Raw genomic sequence first — 18,239 nt, forward strand, 5'->3', positions numbered from 1 at the left:
GGAACAGTGGAACAGTGGTGTTGCCGTGTTCCTGCCCACAGAGAGAAGCGAGGCTGGTTACTGCCTCCAGGAACCAGTGGTCTTTTGCTGCTAATGAGGACAAATCTTGGGAGCACTGTCCCTGCGTAATGGCCCTTGATGATGCACAATGTGATACGGCCCCGGTGCTCTGAAGGGCCTTTTATGTAGACAGCCACAACAAATAAAAATCAACTCTGCAAATGAAGTGCTTGGAGCGATGGCGTCCGACTGACAATGAGAGTGCAGGCAGGTGCCAGGGTAGTGGGGGTGGGGGGTGGGGGGTGCGGAACCACAGCCTGTAATGAACCATCACTGAGGATGTTAATATGCACTATGGAGCCAGACAAACACTGGCAGCAATAAATGTTTTACTGGCAGCATTTTTATGCATTTGTTTTAGTACAAGATTTTATAGTTTTATTTAATGTGGTTTTAAATGTAAGTAGTCAAAATGATTTAATGTTCAATGTTTGCTTTTCAAATTAAGTTGTTATCTCAAACCTCCAGTCATGTTAATCCCTGATGATAAAATATAAAATATCTTCACTTGATAATAACCCGGCAGGCGTTACTGGCTGACTAGATATCAAACGTATGTCATGCTTTTATAGTATTGGTGTATATACTGTATATATCTCAATTATCGGTATCGGCCTCAGAATTTCACATTCAGTTGGGTTCTACATACATGAATATAAAAATAATTATACATCAGTCAATATATATTGCAATCTGAAGGTTTATCTGAGAGCACATGCCTTTGCCTTTGCTAAAGCCCACTCTCACCATGTCAATGCAGTGTTTCACCTCTATTATTTAGACTGTGGTGTCCCGCCCTGTTCTTATCTGTCCTGCCACAGTTAACAATAAACCAAATCACTTTTTTACACTTTTTTCTCGCAGACAGTCCGACCTCATAGTCTCAGCTGCGTTTGTGCATGTTCCCATTCAATGCTGTTCTCTCTCTCAGGCCAGAACTCTGTTAGTCTCTGCACCTGCCCCCTCCGAATCTGTTGCACGTTAGAACGACGATCATGCATGTGCACCTGAACCCCCGCTGCTGCCATAGATTTAATCAGTTCTGTGGGAAACGCTGCAGAGCAAGTGAAACAAAATTCTTGGTCTGTAACAAAAGTTTTGCTGACCCATAATTCATTTTTGCGTAATCCTGCTAACTAACTCACAGACGGATAAACAAAGTGAAAGCATAACCCCCTTGCTGGAGGTAACTAGATTTTAAGTATAGCCATGAGTTTGTTTTTTTAACGATATGTTTGTTTCTGTGCCCAGCAGTGTAACCCAGGTGACCTCCGTGCCCTGAGGAAGGGAATGACCCTCTACCACTCCGAGTCTCAGCTGTCCTCCCTGCCCCAGCGCCAGGAAGCCATGCACATGGTCAGTACACACAAATTCACAAGGACCCATGCATACAAGCAGGGTACACACATATAAAGACTTACATTGACGCACATGGGGCGCCCACTCATATCTATCCTCTCCAGCAGTCAGAGATCAACTCTATGACTCTGCTTATAACAAATGTGGTATAGAGACTGGGTTTAATTGCACACAGGCCCACACAGACATAATTGCAGGGAGGACTGTACTTGTGCCTCCACAGCGGAATCAAGTCAAGTCAGCTCTAAATTACTTTACTGCTAACTCTCCAATTATACCTAGACATACAACATTGCTCTCGATGACACGACACCATGTCAAACACAAACAGGAAGAAAGAAAGAGAGGGTGGGAGGAAAGAAATGAATAAGATGGATTGGGAAAAGATAATAGGAAGAAGAGCGAGTAAGATAGCCTTTCAGTTCCATCCTCCCCCCGCCCCCAGGAGACAGTTTGAACCGAATCCCGCTATGAAAGTAATAATTCTCGACAATCCACCGCCCACCCCTGACCCTGCCAGTGTCTGGGGAGGAGAGGCTGGATAATTGTTTTCTGACTGCTTAAGCAAGGTCAGAGTCAGGCTACGGCACTACCCACAGGACTAAATCTTCCCCGTGTAAAAAATCAATATTATGTTTTAATCACCGGCTCAGTGTGAGGCGCAGGCCAGCTCGCACCTTTTTAAGCTTGTGGGTCACGCCCGTCTCCTCCTCGCTCAATGACGTCCGTGAACCTTGACCCGACGAAAGGTCTCTCCCAGCAGGAGGAAGGATAAACTGCAAATTATGTGGATGGTCGTCCCTGCCAACGTTTAATTTCACTCATAAAACAAGGTCATGATGTTGACTTGAGGTGTGAATTTTGGCTCCTTGACATTTGGCGTAATTTCACATTGTCAGTCATATTTAAACCCCTGAGGCTGTATATTACCTATTTCCTGGAAATTATAATGACATGGAAGAAAATAGTTAGTATCACCCAAATATACTAATATATATATAAATACATATCCTAATAACATATTGAATTCCTTTAAATCTTTTAGTCCTGTATGTCCTTCTTCATGGATTAAGTTCATGTTGTGTTTTCATAATTTTATGTTATCAACATAAATATTCTTCTTTTGCATTAATTGTTATTAATACCAGAAAATGACACCCTGAAGCCATCAGGTTGGGAACCCATAGGTTTGTCCATATTTCTTTGTGTTGCATGTGTTATTATTGAAATATTAAAAAAAAAACGTAATTGGTAACAGAAGTTATTCCTTAAAAAAAAAAGTACATTTCCCACAATTCATGGGAGAGTGCTCCTGCTGCCTGCACAGAACATGTCGTCACTTTAAGCACAAATATTTTCCATAATTGTTAATATTAGGGTGGAGCCTGTTTTATGTTACAATATTATATTATATTGTACTAAATTACATACTCCCCTTTAACTGGAAGAAACCAGGCTCAATCTGCGTCGGCTGTTTTGAGTGAACAGAGAAAATATTGAGAGAAGAAAGGTGGATGGAAAAGAGGGGAGAGATGGGGGGGCAGTTGTGTCCTGGAGTCTTCAGCAAGCTTATGATACAATCCTGGCAAATCAGTTGTATGCAGCACGATTCACATCTTCTTCTTCCAATGGCTTTGTTGTCGTGACAACTCTGTGAAGTGTTAAGTGGCTCAAGTTCAACAGAGACCTTGGATGGTGACAATGAAACAGGGAGAGAAAGATGAGCGATGTGGCAGCTACAGCAGCAGAACTTCAGTGAACTGGACTGTTGTTGTTTGAACCCATCCTGATCTATCAGCTCATCTTTTATATTTAGTCCTGCGTCTCTCACTCAGGCCCAGTTTCAGGTCAGAGGGGCGGGTGTGTGCGTGATAGTGTCGGAAAGAAAACAAGCGAGAAAGATGGAAAAGAGAAAAGAAGCGGCCAGATTCTGTGTGCTCAAACTACAAACCATTGATTCTGACAGCGCTCGCTTCCCCCCCGCCCTCATCCTGAATCAGGCGTGTTTATGCAGGCGAGCCGTAACCAACTGTACGTCCATATGAACAGTAAACATTGCTCTGAGCTGCCTGCGCGCTGCTGTCCAAATCCTTTCCTGTGCTGCGCGGCTGCAGCGTAGAGTAAACAGAAGACTTCAACAAGGCTGTGATACTGGAAGTGTTCTCGTACAGCTTTAACCAAGAGGAAAGAAAGATGAGGCTGTGAGAACTTGTCATTTTGACCTTTACCAAGAAGATATACACACAGTGGGGAATGTGTTTAACAAGGGGATTTATTCTGTAAATCATTTTCTTCAAGTGTTTGATGAAGCCCTTGAATAATGAGGGTTGTCATATGAAGCTGCAACCCCAGACATTACGCAAATCGTTATGTCGTCATCTATTGTTATCCATTCATTTCAACATGATCTAAAATCTAATTCTTTTGACTGCAACTGAAATGTGTCCGTAGCACATAGAGTATTTGTATTTTAAAGCTCACAAAAACGTATAAGGAAGAAGAACTCCCAAACAGGTCAGTAATATCATCCATCATACGTCAGGGGTAATGTCTATATTTGGTATTCAGAATGGAGTAGCCGGGGATTGGACCACACACCTCTTGATTAGTGGACAACCCGTTCTACCTACTGAGCCACAGCCACCCAAAACAGAGAATGCACACTCTGCCCTGACTAACCTTTGCATTATATTCACAAATGTTCTTATATCAATGCTCTTGAAAACCTGTGGAATAAACCCACATGTACCCTTTTTCCCTCTCTCAAGAATATAAGAACTCCCACCTCCGAAAATAAATGCTGATAATAAAAGCACATGTGAGACGAACAGTGGTTTTCTGTGGTCGTCAGGTAAGCATGTGTCAGGTCATCACCCTCAGGACCAGTGAAACATCAACTTTTCATGCGGCTGATGTGATGTGAACGGACAGTTTCCACACATCACCCCTCTTGGCCTCAGCAACAATTATTATTATTTTATCTGTTTCTGTCGGGTTTTGTGGCCTCACTCTGGCACCCAAAGGGGGGGGGGGGGGGTTGGCGAATGTATTGGTAGTGAGTGGAGAATTGAACCCTGGCTAACGGAGCCACGGAGCTGTGTCTAATCAGGCTACTGCCCCGATGCCAGGTTGCTGTGAATGTTGCCATTGTGTGTCCCAGAGATCTCTGTGTCCCTCTCTAACAGTGAGCCACTGTCTGGAACTAACCAGGGGGTGGGATGAGTCAAGCGCGACTCCCCTGCTCCTCTTTCTGGCCGGCCGCTCCCATCAAACCAGATTAAATCACAGTGTGCAGGTAGCAGACCTGGCTGGCTGCTGCAAACATGGTGGATGCAAAAAAATAAGGGGGGGAAGGAAAACACAAGCAGGCGAGAGGTGATCTGAGCCGGGATGAAGGGGTTGGTATTTTCAGCACGATAACAAATCTCTCCTGATAAATCAAACACACACTGATATGGAGAGCGTGTTGTTTTATTTATTTAGGCTTTTATAACCGAGCAAAGTTTCTTGGTTGTGGGTCAAACGAAGAGCTCGGTGAGAGTCGGTGCTTGTGTGAAGCCGGGGGGTAAACCGTGTGTGACAGCAGATGTGACATGTCCTCCAGATGTTGTGGGTTCAGACATGGCTCTTAACCTTTGTCGCAGGTCACATCCTCTCGCACCCGTGCACAAAATAAATCTTTTTCTTTTTCTTTATCTCTTCTCAGGGTACGGGTCGTCTGCCGACCAGCGAGTCCTCCCCTGCCACAGGCTACTTGTCCTGTGTCCAGAAGCCAGAGGCTGTGGTGCACGCCATGAAGGTACCACAGTCATGTCATTTAAAGGAAACCTCGGTTCATGTTGACACTGTGATCACCGAATCTGATTCCTTGATCGAAGAGGAGGATCATTTATATTATTTCACTTGAAAAGCAGCATCAATCTCACCTGTGCTTATTACATGTTTCTGTTCTTATAGTAAATGAAGCGAGCTATGTAGGAATATGACATCCTCATTTTTAATCATGCCTGCTCTGATTGGTCAAATGTTTCTCTCACCAGAAGAAACAGCCGTCAGTGAACACAAAACCAAACCAGTTTCACAGTCAGAAGTCCTGACTGTATGTATGATGTAAAATCTCTTAAATGCAAAACTGACACTCCATTCAAAAGTTTTTGGAAAGTCCTGAATGAGCTTTTATTAGAAAATCAGAGACTTTGAAATTAAAGTCATAAGACCGAAAAGTGTGATTATAGAGGGGGGATATCAGAAAATCCACGTGTCACCTCCATAAAAAAAGAGATGTGGAGCATCTTGTTAAATCATAAGTAAGAATTTTACAAATTACATCAGCACCACATTATCGTTTAAGTATCAGGACTAAATTTATTGTGTAAGAAACGGAGTCTTTTTCGAAGAATAAACCGCACAGACCTGGAGGAAGTTGTCTGTTTTGTGGAGGAGGAAAAGTTTGGTAATGGTTGACTTTATCGTTGGTCACATCTGCATGATATTCAGAAGTTTCTCAAGAAGCAATAAGATTGGTTTGAGGTTTTGGATCCAGAAGGACAGGAACGTTGGCAAGCAAGGGTTTTCCATGCTGCTTATTTTCTATTAAGAAAACCACAACTTTATTCTCATAATATGTCAACATTATTCTCGAAATCCTATATTATACAACTTCACCAAAAATGATGCTTAAACCACATGACCACATGAAATTAATTTATTAATGTAACGGATCCATTCAGAGGACACACACACACACACACACACACACACACACACACACGCAAAAACACACTCTCATCTCCGTGTCTGCCCTCAGGTGCTGGAGGTCCATGAGAACCTGGACAAGCAGGTTCCTGAGGACTATGAGGACGATCTCAGTGAGAAAGAGAAGGCCATCGTGCGAGAGATGTGCAACGTAAGAGCAACACGTGAATATTCCTCTCCTGCTGACCCCTCTGCTGTAAACACGAGAAACTCACATCCATCCTGTTTTCTCTGTGTCAGTGTTTTTAGCTCTTTTCTACTGGGTGCAAATTAGGTCGGGTTTCTGAGCTGCTCTCGCTAATGAACCAGGCCTCATTCACACTCACTTGGTTTGGAATGACACTTGCAGAAGTGTCCCGGGCACGTCTCTCCCTCTCTCCTCCGCCTCTCTCTCTTCTCTCTACCTCTCCCAGTGCCTCGCTTGCCAGCTCCCCCATCCCCACACCCACCTCACTTGCTCCGAAGCCAACTCTTAACTGGAAGCTCTGAGTAAGAAGAGGCTCGTAGTTGAGCTGTCAGAGCAATTAGACTGGAGCAGCAAGGGGGAAAGAACACCCCCACCCCAGCCTGGGTCTCACCCCCTCCATTCTTCCTCTCCCCCCTCGTCTCCCTCTATCTTTCTCTGTTGGTGCTGAAAGGCCTGATCTGGGATAAAAAGGTTCGCTGATTAGAGTGAAAAAGAGAGATGGAGAGAAAATGAGAGCCAGGGCTATCTGGGCCCGGCAGAGGTATGTTACAGGCCAGGAATCTGGGGAGCATTACAATGGTACCTCTGTAATATCACTGGGGTCCCCGGGGGCCCCTTTCTCTCACTCACTCTCACTCAGCAGCAGAGAGAACTCTCGCATAGACAGAGGATGGATACAGAGATAGCTCCACTGTGTGTGTGTGCGTGTGCGTGTGCGTGCGTGTGCGTGCATGCCGTCTTTGCGGCTCAAAGTCCAACTGCGAGCATTTGAAGTTGTCACTCTTGAAGAGGAAAATCTTTTTTTCATGCCGAGCCTCTGCCTGTCTCCCTTTCTTTCCACACGTCTCCCTCCTCCTTCTTCCTCTTCCCCCTCTCACCTCCTCTCTCTCTCTCTCTCTCGGCTTGTGTTTCGCAGGTGGTGTGGAGAAAGCTCGGTGATGCGGCGGGATCAAAGCTGTCCGTCAGACAGCACCTCTCTGGGAACCAGTTCAAAGGGCCGCTGTAGCACGGCAGCCGGCGAGAGATGGAGGGGGAAAGAGAAAGAGAGAGATGGGGATCTACAGTACCTGCACTCACCTGAAAACACCTCTTACTACCAGGACCCATAATGCCGTGCTCCCCACTGCCTACAGCGCTCCTTCAACAAGACGGGCCAAGATAGACACATAAACGGACCTGTTAGTCACATGTTATTCACATGTACTTTACATGTTTTTAATCTCTCAGAGCTTACGTTAACAACTGGCAGCTAGTTTCACTGATTCGCCACTTTTCTTTGTCGCTTTCCGAGGCTTCCCAGCTGCACGACGGTCACTCCTGTAAAACCGCTCCAGACTCACACACACCACTTGTAGTCCTTCACAGCAAAAGCTACGCTACATAAAGCTAGCGTCTTGACACGGTTTCAAGCACAGGACTCATTCGGCCGCGGGGGGGGGGGGCGGAGTGTTCTCCTCACACGTTCGGGTGTGAAGGCAGCGTCGTGGCGGTATCTTCGGATAAGTTGTTATAGTACTGTACCTCCCATAGAGACCCTAGCTCCTGTCACATGTATCGCCCTCCCCCTAGTGGTCAACGAGTGTAACTAGCATTAGCATTCTAAAGTGTTAACCAAGTGAAACCCACTGTGACCTAGCGCCTTTTTGCTCATGAGACTATGGATAATGAAGTCTAGAGATCACTGTTAACTTGTGTATATTATGTATAAAACCATGGCACTACTTCATTGTTATTGTTGATTTTACTTTCATCTGTTTTGTATTGTAGCGCAGCCATGTGATCAATAATCTAGTTTGAGAAAGCACACACAACCGGACCTTATACAGGGTTTGGGTTATTAACTTCAATTTTTTTATTATTAATATTCTCTTCCAGGTGAATCGCTATTATTCCTCCTTCTGTGTAACGTCCGAAAATGTATCAAGGCCATTTTGAATCAAACCATCCGTGAGTTTATTGGATCAAACACTTTCTTACTTTGTGAAATTAACTAAAATTGTATGCTGTGTGCATGCTCGACAATCATTTTCTCAGGTTGGGAGGGCTACAGCTTTACCTTTGCCCATCTGTAACTGTGAGAGTGTGTGTTTGTGTGTGTGTTTGAGAGAGAGAGAGAGAGAGTGTGTGTGCGTGCGTGTGCGTGTGTGTGTGTGTGTGTTAAAGGAGAATGAAAGCTTCTCTTGCAGCTGTAGCATCTGCCTGTGAATCCTCTCTTCTATTTTTTGAACCCTGGTTACAGCACGGTTGAAGAAAGCTGAAGACATTTGCTGAATCCATACTAAAAGCCTCGTCCCATTAATGCTGATAAAAATTTCAAGACCAAATACTAAAAACCCCCAGGTTCCGGGCTTTTTGGGATCGCTCTGAGTTCTTTGGTTTTCTATCGTCAGTAGATGAAAAGATCTGTTTATTATTTTTATCTTCTTCTACTCTGACCTTTTCTGTAGTCATGGATTCAGCAGGTGTGTTTACGCAGCGCATGTTTCTTAAAGTTTTTTTTTCTCTTAGAATTCGAGAGATAAGTCTTCCCTTAGATGTCTTTTTTGAAAACACTAACATTTAAAAATGAGTATTTCTTGATGTCAGAATGAACAAAACGCTGTTCGTTACAGTATTTATTGCCAGGTGTCAGATAGAGATGGGAGCGCTGTCTGTAACTGCTGAGTCTTGTTGAATTGATCAGATGACCGTTATCTGGTTCATTTAATGGCCGACAGCTCGGGCTCTCCCACCTCTAGTGTTATTTGTTCCAAATTAGAACATTACTGAGGCTGCCCACCATGCACCTCTGCTCTCTCAAATAATGGTTCAAAATAATAATAATAATAAATCAAAGTATGGTTTTTAAAAGTGTCCTTTTTTCTAGGAACTGATTTAAAGCCATGATACAATTTTGAATACTTTCTATATATAAATATATATATATATATGGCATTTGATTTGAGATGTGCCACGTTTTTCTGCATGGTGTTTTGATTTGGTCTTTTTTAACAAACATCTATAGTGTTTCTTTTCTTTCTGCCTATATGCTAAGAATCCTAGAGTCTACAGCGTCAATAAATGTCAATTCCTGCAATAACTCCCATGAGTGGAACTTCTTTTTTTTATCACTTTCAGTCATAGCATGGTCCACTTTTAGAACAAAAAAGCTTCCTGCTGTAAGGAACAAGTGTCTTTTATTTGCTGGAGCCAATAACATGTTTTCAATAGTAGATGAGTGTAGGCTGCCCCCTGTTGGTGCAGGACTGGAAATAAAATCAAGACTGTTGAACAGGTGAGTAGAAAACTCAACTAAAAATAAGAGTGAATTCATTTAAAAAGTATATTTCTATCTATTTCTGTTACAGATGAAGTTAAACAGATTTACAAAATAAAGGTAAAGTAAATTCAGCATTTAAGTCACCAGTAAGCTGCCCAGTAAACTTGAAACACAATCCTATGAAACGCTTTTTCTTCAGAGGTTTAAACCCTCTGACCCCACAATTTCCTATCAATCATTAACAACAATGGGGGGAAATAATTAAAATTGGGTGGGTTGTAGTGAGGTGAGAGTCAACCTGACAGCATTATCAAACGTTTTCCTGCCGAAGTCATTTTATTTAATTCAAATATTTGCTTCCTAGTTTGAGAACCACTGCTTTAACCATATTGCAAGTTAGTACATGTAAAATAAAAAGCAAGTGAGCAGAGTAGTTATAATAAAATATAATTACCTTAAAGTGATAATTTTGATATGCTATCTAATAGTGAATACATGTACAGTATAGAAACATTTTGTCATTATCCTCCAAAGTTATTCATACACTTTGTAATCCTGTACTGAGCACATGTTAGTAATGAAGCTTATCTGCCGGGGCTGTGAGGGTATTTCAGGCAAAAACAGATTGGGAGCCACTGCTGTACAATCCACATTTTAACCTTATATAGACTGAAAACATCCAAGTCAGTTTAAAGTAGGAAAAGCAAGTTTTTATTGTCCTAAGTGCCACTCAGACACAAAACCAAAGCTGCGTGCAGGATACAGAAAAAGAGGGAGGCCTGACTAAGGCACATATGGATAGAAACTAAAAAAAAATCTGTCCGGAATAAAAGATTATGTACAAATAAACCTTAGAATGTCCAGTGTTAGATGTTAGCTTTGACAACAAAAATGAACAAAGGCATATACATATACAGCATGTACATTCAAGGACATGTTTGAATACACAGCACATCTCCTTCAGTCTAACTGATGTTTTTATATCCAAACGATGCGTGCTTATTCATCAAACCAAGATTTTACTTCACTGTTTATCTAGGCAACACTGAGGTGGATTGGAGATTCAGGAAAAACAAGATGGAGGGTGATAGAAAAACAGAAGGAAATATAAGTCGACCTTTCATCCATTTAAAGGTAAAGTAAAAATAGTACATTTCATCTCCCCACATTAAGTGAAGGAGCAAGCCTGACAAAACTAAAAAGCAAAAGAGAAAAAAATCAGGGTGTCACTATTTCCTGGTACATTCCCAGAACTCAAACAATGAGTAGACAGTGTTTGTTACAAGATCCTGGAATCGGGAACACCAAGTTCCATCCTGTGCATGACTTAGTTGCTTACTTCAACATTCTTACTACGGTCTTTCAGCACCACTTTGGGTTCTCATAACAAAACTGTCCACACACACCTCACTTTTCTTCTTAAGACCTTTAATCACAACCCCAGAAACTGTTTATCAGGAGTCGTAGTGGAGGTGGAGGTGAAACCGCTTCTTTTCCTTTCTACCAGAATAACACCAGTTCCTGGGTGTTCTCAGAGAGCGCTTCCTCTCCAGTCTCAGTTCATAAATGTATAACACTCTCATCTCATCCACCCACCCCGGTTCAGGGGCATGCCGGGTGGAGGGGGCAGGGGGACCTGTGACTGTCCTGGAGGCACAGGAGGCGGAGGGGGGTACCCTGTAGGTGGAAGGCCTATTCCTGGAGGTACGTGCCCTGGTGGCATGCGTGGAGGAGGTGGCGGCGGGTAGCTATTGTAACCTGGAGGCGGATAGGTCGGTGGCAAGCTGGGTGGCGGGTAGGTGGAGGGAGGAGGTGGAGGGCCTGGAGGTGGTGCTGCAGGTGGTGGATACACGTGGGGGTGGTATGGCGGTATTGGGGGAGCATAGCTGGGCGGCATGGGGGCGTAGGAGGGGCCCTCAGTCTTCATCATTGACTGTAGGTTCTGATAGCCCTCCCCGGACATGTAGGAGCTGGTGGTGGACATGATGTAGTTGGAGGGTGGCGGCGGAGGAGGACGGTGGGGCAGCGGAGGGGGCTGGTGTGGAGGCGGTGCGTGCGGGGGTGGAGGAGCAGCCTCACTTCCTGGTTCGGCTTCGGTGGGAGGTGCTGGAGCTGAAACTTTTCGGTCTAGTGAGCGACGGGAAAAAGCGAAGAGAAAACATCTCATTAAAAAAAATTGCAAATTATTGTTCCCATAAATATCACAAGGCTGCTTAGTCCAACATGAGCTCAAGTAACCTTTCTGTTCCCAGACGACCAGCGCACAGCCGGGACCACAACTACCAGGCGTCAGCCACATAGGAGGTCTCATTATCTGGCTCAAGCACTAATCAGATTGGTCTGGGAGACGTTGAGGAGTACGTGAGCATGTGTGTGTTGGGAAACATTATGTCCAGACGAGTTGGTGATTATGTAAGTAGACTGAGAGGACTAAAGACTTTGGGTTGCTTTCCAAGCTTGAGTCTCTGGCAGGGGTCCTGCCTGCTCATTATTGGCCAATTTGGCAACAGGCAAATGGACAACGGGGGGTTGAGGGAGGACACCAGCACACACCTATGCTCTACCCCAATCTAAAGCTACATCCATACTACGACGATCTCTGTTCATACAAGTGTTATAGCTCAGCATCAGTTCAATCCCCTTCCATACTAACATGTCAAAATACACATATCACGTAGCCTCTGGACACCAAGTTTATTCGAAGCACAGTTGATGCCTTTTCAAATGAAAACATAGCAGTAGGGATGTAACCTAAATCTAAAGCATAGCAACATCTCTGCAATTGGCTGATGATGGTAGATGACAGTTACCTGAGGGGGGCTGCGATGTTGGCAGAGGGGGCATTGGGCTCTCCAGTCTAGGAATCTTTGACCCAACTTGTTCTGCAAAATAACAAACCAGTTAATACGATGCAATTTTTTTTTTTTTTTAAATAAGGAGCAATTTACTGTAGGCATGAATATTCATAAACTACAAAAAAAAATCTCATGCTAATTATCAAACTTTTCACGGATGTACTTCAACATTTTTAAGATCTCAACTACTTATAAACCTAAATGAAATTAATTTTGCCTGTATGGATTTTAATAGGAATATTACCTGGAGCCTTTGGTTCATCTTTAGGGGACATCTGAAACAAAGAAACATGAATGAGTCACTTTGATGTAGGCTTAGTGTTGATATATGAATCATTTTAAATACATGCACTGTCAGATGAAATAAATTTGTTAGCAACGTAATTTAAGTGTATACTCACATGTGAGCGTTTGAGTAGACGTGCAGGGCTGCCACCCTGAGGGGATGTCTTCTTTGGGGGTGGAGGAGGAGGGTTGGCGGCTGGGGGTGGTCCTAGTGGGGCAGGAGGAGCAGGGATTGGAGGAATAGGCGGCCGCTCCTTCTCCTGCATCTGCTGAGGGATGGGCTTGTTGCCCTGCGAGTACAGGTCCAGGATCTGGTGGCAAATGTCTGGAAACAGACAGAGAGGTTGTTTGTTAAGAGAAGTCAGGAAAGAGGTTGGTCAAATATTAAAGGAAAGGCACGAAGCACAGATTTGTGAGAAGCACCTTCAAGCAGCCCAACTGGGACGTCCTGGACAAACTGCTCCCACCAGCTGCGCGATGACTGCTTGGCGGTCCACTCCTGGATGTCAAACTTGCAGAGCCGTCCAGCCAGGTACATAACGGCAACTGCGATAATCTCTGGCTCCCACTGCAGAGACAGCATGGTGCACAAGCTGGGGGGGGGACACAGGCAAAAATAGTCGAGTTAGAGTTTTAGACATTAAGTGAATCAAACGCATGACACCACACCAGAGAGAGAGAGTCACCATGACACATAGTGACATTGAAAGAAAGCCCGGCTGCTCACCTGTCATTGACAAACGTCCATGCCATTTGCAGCACCTTGCACACTTTATTCTTTTCCCCTATAACAAGAAGGACAAATAAAATGTTTTACTTATTTGTTGCATAATAATGGAAAAGAATCTTTGTGGATCTGATGCAATACTTATTCTAGCTCACCTTTGAGCTGCTTGACATAACGCAGCAGGAACATGTAGGGGTGCTCCACCTGCAGGTCAAATTTGATAGTCTGGAGCAAGATTCTCTCCAAAACCATCACCTCTTCCTGTTGAGGAAAATACACATATGTTCATGACTTTAAACGTCATGAGTGGAGACAGAATTCTACAACATAAGATGATCGTATGGTTGCTTGTTCAAGCAGATTAACAGCAAAGTTTAGGCATGTTTACTTTTCTCTTTCTAGGTCTTCATGATATTATGGCAGGGATCTATAATGCTGTTTAAGACTATTAACGTCTTTTCTGAACTCCATGACCAGAACAAATTCCCTGACTCAATTAGAAAGGTACAGTGCAACATCCTTTTGCACTTATAGGGTTACCCAGTGCTTACAGGGACAGAGTCTCAAGAGAACAAAGTGAAAGTAAAAGAAGCTGCACCTTCGGGTCGTCTCCAAACTGAGCAAACTGCACATCATTCAGTAAACTGCGAGCTGTTTTAATGATGTCTTTGCACTTCTTTGGGGTCTCCTCCACCTTACCCGCCAGGAAAAGACAGCAACCACCAGTCACCTGTTGAGATGCAAAAGGCAACATTAATCCTGCACAATTATTCATACTTCCAGGAATGTGAAAAATAGCAAGTTAAACATTTATTGAACTTACATATCTAGGGAACTGCTTGAAAGAGTGAAACATGTAGAAGCGGTGGAAATATATGATCCCAGTTGCCAGTGTGTCATAGTGTCTGGTAAAAGTCAAGGACATATCAGAGGCCATTGACAGTTATTTGCACATTGTTAGATAACAAAAATCTGAATATGGTATAAAAAGGTGTTTCTTTATGATTGTGCTGCGAAGATCACTACATAATAACTCAGCTGTACTTCCTGTTTACTGTTCATATGCAAGTGTTTTAGATATATTCAGGTGAATGTAAATAACTCCTGTAACAGAACAATGTAAACGTTACGAGATACTGTATATTGGTTGTATAATTTCTTTATAATTTGAATAGTTATGTTTCCATTTACTGTATTTTGATCAGGAATAAACCAAATCATATAGCCCTAACATCAATCAAGGATACAGGCCAAGTCGTGTTCCCACGTCAAATATGAAGCGGGCTCCTTCTCGCCGATATCGAGCTTCCGTGGCAGAGTCCAGGCCCTCGGACTGAGATGGGGTGTGGGCCAAATCCTTCTTGTCCCAGTACCAGCATGGCTTGATGTGGTCCAGAATCCCTTGGCCAGTCATTGAAAAGTTCTCCTTCGATTCCTTCATGGGCTGAGGAGAGGCAACGTTGGATGGTCCTGCTGCACTGGACTGCTAAGAAGATGATAAAAAACAGGCCATTATTACCCAGAAGCATGTGTAGCAAGTGTAGCTGTTAATGCTTTCCTGTTTGCTGTTGTGTGCTGGGGCAGCAGGTTGAGGGACGCCGCCAATAGACTCAGTGCGTGTGTGAATGGCACTAACTCTACTTTAGATAGCTTTGAGTCTTAATCAATACTATTTTATACTCTTGCTAATATTGTGTATTTGTAATTATTGTTATTGTCTTGGTATATATTTCTGTTTTTGGCTGGATTAATGTAACAAAGCCCAAATTTCCACTCAAGGAAATATTTCTGATTCTAAGTAACAGTGATGTTCAACTGTAGTTGCTCCTATCAACTCTGTGAAACATCAGAGGATTTATTTTCATAGTTTACTTTTAATGAATCTACAGAGGTATATTAGGACTATGATTTCATAATTTCATTTTACTTTTTAACAATTCAAGCCAGTTTAATTCATTTTTCTCACAGTCAACATATATTGCAGGATGTAGTTACACTCCTCTAATCCACACAGTGTGACATAAGGAAGACAGAGATCAGTCTGGATTGTCTGCAGGTTCCTCATGTGCAGTTCCTGTTATCAATGGGCTAACAGGTCACAGGTAAGAAGCCATCAACCAGGAGAGCAGCACAGAGGAAGCTTCTCTCCATTCATTCGCGGGTAAACTACACCTGACATTAACCCTGTAGCTGTGAAAACAACACGACACGACTCATAAAACAAACATACGACATTAACGTGAATGACGATAAGGCCTCTCCTCACACTCAGCCCAACGGAAAAGTTAGCTTCGTTATGCTAAGTGCGAGGAAACATTAGTGGGTATTAGCTTCTCGCTAACAGTCGCTAACATTAGCTTCCTGGGGCTTAATAACCAAACGTAGGTGGAACCAAACATGTAAGCTTCCCCAGGCAATGCTGCTTGAACACGCCAGCATCTTAAAACAAATGGAACATCCCACGTACAGACGGTCGGAGTGTGTACAGTGTGTTCTCAGCTAGCAGCTAAGCTAACCTCGGCTAGCTAAACTCGACGTGCCATCACCGCTGAGGCTCGGCGCTCCGCAACCTGTCAAAAGAAGTTCGATTTCAGCCCGAGAGTGGTCCGCCCGCCCGCAGCCGAACACGACTCTTACCTTTAACATGTAGCCTTCGTGGTAAATCACCCTGAACACACAAACGAACGAGTAGATCCGCAGTTATTCACGATAAGTCGGGAAACGAGTGATCCACAACAGTCCCCATTGTAACAAGGGCATCGCCATTGTGCGGTGCGTCAGAGGATGACGCCATGACGCAAGATATCTGGTACGCGTGTGCTGCGGGTAGATTTTACTTTTTCTTTTCCTGTGCTGAATTAATTTAGCTCGTGCTTTGATTACTGTTTATTACTATTTAAATATCTGGCCTGGTGAAATCTCAACAGAAGGAATAATAAGAATACATTTTATTTCTAACATGAGGACATATGTTGGTTCCAATATTAGCCACTAAGGGGAGACAAATAATTACTAGTGGACTTGCACAGGCAGGACTGGGTTTTACGGTTTATGATTTGACCACATACTTGAAAAAGGATGCTTCACTTGCAAAACAAGGACAAGAGGTTTCAAAGAGGTTTTAAAATGCAAATGAAAAGAAAGCAATCAAACACTTATAATATTTAAACACAGGATCGACTGTAAACAACTTTTCCATCAGATACTTCTAATTGGTATCCTGAAGTGGAAAGAGCTAATTTAACAGATGTGATTTAGACTGAAATAATATCATGCTTTTGAGTTGTTGTTTTTTGTCTACAAAAATCCTGTGTGAGTAAAAGGGGAATCCCACAAAACCCGGATCAATAAATCACAATCAATAAATCTTTCTTGTTTATTTTTATTTGTATAGCTGGCAGCCTGTATTCACAAATCACAATGTGTGGCTAAGGGCTTGATAAGGTACACCCTGTGTTTTAACGCTCAACACGAGTGAGGAAAAACTGTGTGTGTGTGTGTGGGGGGGGGGGGGGGGGGGTTCGAAACCCATATACACAGGGAAAAGACATAGAAACCTCCGTGAGAGCCACACGTGAAGGACCTCCCAGGATGGACAGAAGTGCAATAGAATCTGCCTTTAACAGAGCACATCAACAGTATATTTTTTACAGCATTAATGAGAAAAGTCTTTGTCTAATATAAATGGAGAGGTATATCAATGTTTAAAGTATTTGTAAAAAAAGAAAATGATGAAGGGAGCAGCAATGACAATTGTAATGAAAATTATATTGCCAATAGTGGTAGTTTATGTTAGCATATTGTGTATCTAAGTAGAGTTGTAATCATAATCCACAAAAAGCTGCTAACACGATCCACAAAAACTTGTTTTGCTCTATAGCCAACAGGTGGCATGTTACAGCTATCTGTGACCAATAACATTTTACAATGGCTGCATGGAAATAATTAGAGGTTTTTCACCACTCATCAACTCTAAACCATTGTTTTTATTTACATACCTGAAGGCTTGAGCTGTAAAAAGTAGAACATCTACTGCAGAAGCCGTTTTTGCAGAGTAATACAACAAAAGAAAGAAAGTGAGATTTAATGATTGGTGATTTTAAGGTAAATAACACATTTTTCTTTTTCTTTGACCTTTGAAGTTGAAATGACCAAAAACACATGATAAACACCATCGTCTTTGAGTGCTTTAAATGTTGCAGTGTAAGTGCAGACTACATTTAACATCTTGTGCCTTCTCTGTTCCCCCCACCGGCCTCACTTCAGAGAAAAACCGGCATTGAATCATTTACTTGGTCCAAATTAAAATTTGGCATCTGCATGTATTATACATTCAGCCGTGCTCGGACAAATCCTCTTAACTGTGGGAGAAATTGTCGGGATGTGTCCTGTAGAAAAGTAAGAGCCTTGTCTGGTTGTATTGCCCGTAGCAAGGGAGCATCTCAATCTGTCACTCAAGTCCACGCACACACACACACACACACACACACACACACAGCCTCAGTAAATCAGCTTATGAATAATATATACTTGTACTTTCTTTATTAATATTAAACATTGCATAATGAAGCACCGACTATAAGCAAATCCCAGAGCAATATTCATATTACCATGAGCTGTCCTAGAGTGGACCTTTCATTGTTTATGTCAGTCCTGTCTCATTGTGGTTAAACACATCAGAGATGTCTGCTCTGACCCATTCGTACAGTTGACCCCCGAGTACACTTTCAATTCTCTTTAAGCTCTTAAAAA

The 18,239-nt window shown here is 43.0% G+C and overlaps 2 protein-coding genes across 6 annotated transcripts in view; one reads left to right on the forward strand and one right to left on the reverse strand.

Annotated features, from left to right (window-relative positions):
- The window catches only part of ccdc85cb (coiled-coil domain containing 85C, b), a 44,567-nt gene extending 35,127 nt beyond the window's left edge, over positions 1–9,440 (forward strand). For 2 of the 4 annotated variants that reach the window (XM_020091852.2, XM_020091851.2), the window contains 4 exons: positions 1,312–1,416; positions 5,126–5,218; positions 6,227–6,325; positions 7,278–9,440. In XM_020091852.2, the coding sequence (XP_019947411.1) occupies positions 1,312–1,416; positions 5,126–5,218; positions 6,227–6,325; positions 7,278–7,367 (387 nt within the window). In that variant the 3' untranslated portion in view covers positions 7,368–9,440. The remainder of the gene's footprint in view (positions 1–1,311; positions 1,417–5,125; positions 5,219–6,226; positions 6,326–7,277) is intronic. The other 2 variants (XM_020091854.2, XM_069514487.1) reach the window with 1 other exon arrangement.
- Positions 9,441–10,308: 868 nt separating this feature from the next.
- On the reverse strand, positions 10,309–16,291 carry ccnk (cyclin K). 2 transcript variants are annotated; one of them, XM_020091810.2, is made up of 11 exons: positions 16,125–16,291; positions 14,735–14,973; positions 14,311–14,392; positions 14,086–14,217; positions 13,643–13,748; positions 13,488–13,545; positions 13,184–13,353; positions 12,877–13,085; positions 12,720–12,750; positions 12,431–12,502; positions 10,309–11,747 (listed from the first exon to the last, which is right to left on the reverse strand). In XM_020091810.2, exons 1-11 carry the CDS (start codon positions 16,131–16,133, stop codon positions 11,200–11,202), a joined length of 1,656 nt encoding a protein of 551 aa, XP_019947369.2. In that variant the 5' UTR covers positions 16,134–16,291; the 3' UTR covers positions 10,309–11,199. The 2 variants fall into 2 exon arrangements, with proteins under 2 accessions (XP_019947369.2, XP_019947370.2); XM_020091811.2 differs by having other exon boundaries at positions 14,735–14,970; positions 16,125–16,270.
- Positions 16,292–18,239: the final 1,948 nt, after the last annotated feature.

Source organism: Paralichthys olivaceus, chromosome 19, assembly GCF_024713975.1.
Source record: "Paralichthys olivaceus isolate ysfri-2021 chromosome 19, ASM2471397v2, whole genome shotgun sequence".
In the NCBI taxonomy this organism is placed as follows: domain Eukaryota; kingdom Metazoa; phylum Chordata; class Actinopteri; order Pleuronectiformes; family Paralichthyidae; genus Paralichthys; species Paralichthys olivaceus.

Bases quoted from the DNA above. Each gene is read 5' to 3' on its own strand.
- ccnk (XM_020091810.2), bottom strand. The intron at 13,546-13,642 runs GTGAGCTAGAAT...TTCTTGTTATAG, and splicing joins TTATGTCAAGCAGCTCAAAG to GGGAAAAGAATAAAGTGTGC. The intron at 12,751-12,876 runs GTGAGTATACAC...TCTTTGTTTCAG, and splicing joins GTCTACTCAAACGCTCACAT to ATGTCCCCTAAAGATGAACC.